Below are 4,393 nucleotides of genomic sequence, written 5' to 3'. Positions count from 1 at the left end.
GGTAAAATGGTCACGTGGTCATTTCTGCCGTTTTTAAACGTAATTCTTAATCTCTCTATTGTTGGATTCGTTCTGACGAAGGGCCAACCCTCAAAACATGGTCAAATAACCTTATCAACTCTGTTGATAAAACCAGTAATCGCCAAAATCTAAAGATCCCTATTTGGAGTTTCAGCCATTGTTTGACTTGAGTTTGTATCGTTGAAGCCATTGATGATAATCATGGAAGTGGATAAATTCTTTATTTTTTTAAGTCCAACAAATATTTCGGAATTGTATATAACAACACCGTACATTACCGATGGAAATATGTTTGAAGCAATGCAGAGGGAAAGTTTTCAAGTCTCGGTTTGATTAAAGACTTCCATTAATACATTTCGCAGTTCAGAAAGTGTAAATATTTTCTGTAATGTCTTGAAACATTTTTATATAGACGATAAACCTTTAGCGAATACTACTGATAGAGTTTTAATAATTTTAAGTTATTTGTCAAGTTTGGCAAGAAATGTAAATATTCAGGAAATAAAGGGAATATTCCTTTATTGATACCCTGGAAGGTCCTCGTTTGTCCTCTTGGATCACACAATCTTGAAACTGGCGTTTGTCAATAGGAGAGAGCGAATTTGCTCAATCCTTGGTATTACAGCGTAGTCAAAATGTCGACTACAAAAGAGAGCATCTAGTTTCTAATTGCTTCAAGTACACATCCTTGATTAATTCTTTTAATTCATTTTAGAGTGAAGGAAGACTGAATCCGTTTCAACTGAAGTGGAGAGACGGGGTCGAAGGAATACTTACCAAGCCCTGTAGAAATATTAAGGTAGTCCTTATATCGAAAATAGACATTAATTCGTCTTTCTAATTTCGCGTACCTTCCAGTATGTTTAATTGGTATGTTTCGTGAGGCCTTGTGTATAATAACATACCATAGATTAACGTTCGCGCTGTGAACGTCATTATGCGCACATTAGTAGAAGTACAAGGTTTTGTAATTTTTTTCGGCAACATCTGAGAGATTCCTGGCAGGATTCGCCTGAAGGATCTGAAGAGTGGTCCCATGACCTTGAAAAAGTAATGCATAATGATTTGTTTGAAACACCAGCTAAAAGGCTTTCCTTTAAATTTTCACCATAAATCATTAATGACATCTACAACTCAGTTGATTATATGATTCCTTAGCCATTAATTATTATATAAATCCTGTAATATGATTGGCTATAATTTGGTCGCCAGCCGAAAACATTTATAAGCTACCAAATCGATTTACTTTTCGAGCCAAATCGTGAGATACGTAGCATGATTCATAAGGCTCAATTGGGACTTTTCTGAGTCCGAATGAAAACCTGACCGGTTATTTTCCGACAGTGGGATTTAATTAACGGACCAGAAATTGCGAAATATCACCAACATTTCCATAGCACTCTCACTTCAGGAGATAATGTTTCTTTATTTTGTTTTTAACAACGCCCGGTCGCTATGCAGATCATCTTCAGAATTATTCTCACTGTCCCTCATCGTGACGTTGGCAATTGACATAAAGACTTTTAAAACGTCAGTCATAGGCCAGTTTCAGTAAACAAACAGGGTATGACACTCGAAGCAGGTGAAGCTTTTGTTCAGATATCTTTTGGTCAACCACATTGTTGCATATTAATTAATGTTTTCGCTTTCGAGGTTAAAAACGTTTGCTCAAAACCCGCATGACGAGAAACAACCACTTCAAAGCAAAGCAAGTAAGTTCTTTGGTCAAAATTGGGCGAAAACTATGATTTAACTTCACGGCAAGAAAAGGTAGATTGATGCGAGTCGATGGCATTGAATGAACGCTGGCGCTGTATGAGGAAACTCGCTGAGAATGATTGAAAAGTTTTGACAACTATATTTAACATCACCAAAAGTCAAGCAAAAAAGAGAAAGAAAGGATCGGTGGTAACGTTGGATTTACTTCAAAACTTTTATTATTTTTTAACAAACTTCAAGTGATATTACAGGTGTCATTTATATCATGTGCGCAAACGAAGACGGTGCGAGCGATCTCGAAGCAGCACTACGCAACAGATGCACGGAAACCGTAGTCACAGAGAGTATAATCAGTTGTTGCTTGACCATAGCAGGATTTGTGTCTGGCTTAATAATGTGCCTAGCGATATACAGGAACCCTAGGCTGCAACACACGATTCATATGTACATTCTGTCATACGCAATCATTGATTTGATCAAGTCATCCTTCGTGATGCCCTTAACATTTGCTGTCCTCGTAAAGGGAGAGTGGATATCGACAACTTCAATGTGCCAATTTCAAGGCTATTTTATCTCCATACTCGGTATCGTAACAATTGTGACTATGACGATGACCGCTTTAGACAGATACATGGCCAATACCCATCTGGCCCAATATTTGACATCCTTCAAGAGAAAATACGTTTGCGGTGCGATCGCCGTTTCTTGGCTGATCTCCTTCGCCGTTCCGCTGTCTTTCACAATCACAGGGAACGACTTTGTGTTTCACCCTGGTTACGGCATCTGCGGAGAAGAAGTAAAGAACGACAGCTATCTCCAGGCATCGATTCTCAAGATCACGTTCGCGGTTCTACCGTTTGTCATCATCGCGACGTGCTTCTGCAGAGCTTTTGTTAATATGCAGAAATCCTACAACACTGCTAAGCTTCACGTAGAGAAAGGGAGAATGGTGCATTCAAATGCGTGGAGAGAAGAGGAAAGTACTACAAGACTTTTCGCTGCATTTATACTAGGTACCGTTGTCTTCTGGGTACCAACTTACCTCTGCGACTTAGTTGACTCGTTCACACACAAATATTGCCTACCCCGCTCGGTTTACCTGCTCAGCACATTTAGTGTGAACGCATCCTGTTTCGCCAAGTCTTTGATTATCGCGTTTATGGACGAGGACTTTAAGATGGAATTTAAAAGAATCCTAAAACTGCGGAAAACGAGAAAAATCGCCGATGTTAATATGGAAACTGGAAACAGCGAAACAGAGGATCCAAAGTTGATGCCGGAGACCAGAAAATATTATTGCGAAATGAAAGAATCGGAGGATGACGCTAAAACAGTTCAAACAGATGAATCGACTGTGTGAATTGAAGGAGTGAGAAGGTTTAATTTCGAGGAGCTGCGAACCTGGTGAATTTTCTTATTCTCGGTTTTCATGTAACGTCACGCCAACATGGCGGGTAGCAACGGTTGTCATGCGAAATAGTCCCCTGGGTGAAAACCGAGAATACATTTCTTCGGGTCTTTCGCACAAGTACTGACCAGGAGCTCTGTGATAGGCTCCTACCAGTGCAATAGCCCTGTACTCGCCGGAACTAGCACGGCAGGATTAACAACTTAGTACATGTCTGCAGCCTTTAGAGCCGTGTTCTTCAAAATATCAACAACGTGAACCAACCAAGCTTACGTTCTGGCTGTTGTGCATCAAAAACTTGCCCTTACGGTGAACTTTATTATCAAACTGAATTAGTTGACAAGCAACCCTTACTGAAAACTGCATATGCAAACGCACATATAATTGCAATATGTATATAGTCAGTGCGAGATGCTTAAAAGACGGTTAGTATATAATCAGCGAACTAAAAAGTGTGTAGGATTTTATTTGCGTTCCGCTCTATTCCAAACTTTTTCAAGCTTGCACTTCAGTATTACCATAAACTTGTAAAATACTTGCAGTGATTCATCGGAAATATTATAATTACAAATTATTATATTTCACTGATTCATTCTGTAGCGTTGTTTAACAACAACTCAGTCCAGGTGCATTCTGATTATGTAGACCTGACCATGGCGATCCAGAAAATTCGCCTTCGTAATGCCCTAGTGGCTATTTTGAGCAGATTTTTCCCTATAAACGAAGGTAACTTCAATATCTTCGTTCTTTTATAGTTGCATGTCCTTTAAAATAAACGACCCGTTATCTTATTTTTTCGTTGACGTTGATTCTGAATCGCTGTCGAGGCACTTCAGTTCCTAAACCTCTTTCTTGTCGCTGGGACGTACATTTTGGATTTCATCTCCAGAGTTAACCAGCCAAAGATTGGCCTCCTCTCAAGGCCTCTCTCTTTGGTCGAACGCGTTCAGTGCACATGGTATCGTGGGACATTTTACGTCTTGGCGAAAAGACGCGATCGAGACTATTTAATTTGTTCACCTTTAGGTGTTGCTGGTACCCCTAAGTATGTAAATTGTGGGTGAAGATAACTGGAACACAGGTTGTCTACTGCATACAACTTAAACTAAAAAAAGCTTGTGGCAGGCGTTCGGGCTGCAGGGAGTGAACCTCGTGGACTATCTTTTCTCGGCGCTCCCCAAAAACAGGCTACAATGAAACGCAGGATATGGTTACCACTTGCAAGCATTTTTATGACATTTTTAT

The 4,393-nt window shown here is 39.8% G+C and overlaps 1 protein-coding gene across 1 annotated transcript; it reads left to right on the top strand.

The window, feature by feature from the left end:
* Positions 1–1,560: 1,560 nt before the first annotated feature.
* LOC146485692 (beta-1 adrenergic receptor-like) lies at positions 1,561–3,730 on the top strand. The gene has a single exon (XM_085103044.1). The coding sequence runs from the start codon at positions 2,006–2,008 to the stop codon at positions 3,098–3,100; it is 1,095 nt and encodes a 364-aa protein (XP_084959170.1). The 5' UTR covers positions 1,561–2,005; the 3' UTR covers positions 3,101–3,730.
* The last annotated feature ends 663 nt before the right edge of the window (positions 3,731–4,393 follow it).

Source organism: Pavona decussata, unplaced genomic scaffold (assembly GCF_977016875.1).
Source record: "Pavona decussata unplaced genomic scaffold, jaPavDecu1.1 SCAFFOLD_25, whole genome shotgun sequence".
Lineage (NCBI taxonomy): Eukaryota > Metazoa > Cnidaria > Anthozoa > Scleractinia > Agariciidae > Pavona > Pavona decussata.
The sequence above is the reverse complement of the archived record's forward strand: the minus strand, read 5'-3'. Positions and strand labels throughout refer to the sequence as shown.

What these genes read in the sequence shown, in the direction of transcription:
- LOC146485692 (XM_085103044.1), top strand. Translation starts at nt 2,006, where the DNA reads ATGTGCGCAAACGAAGACGGTGCGAGCGATCTCGAAGCAGCACTACGC.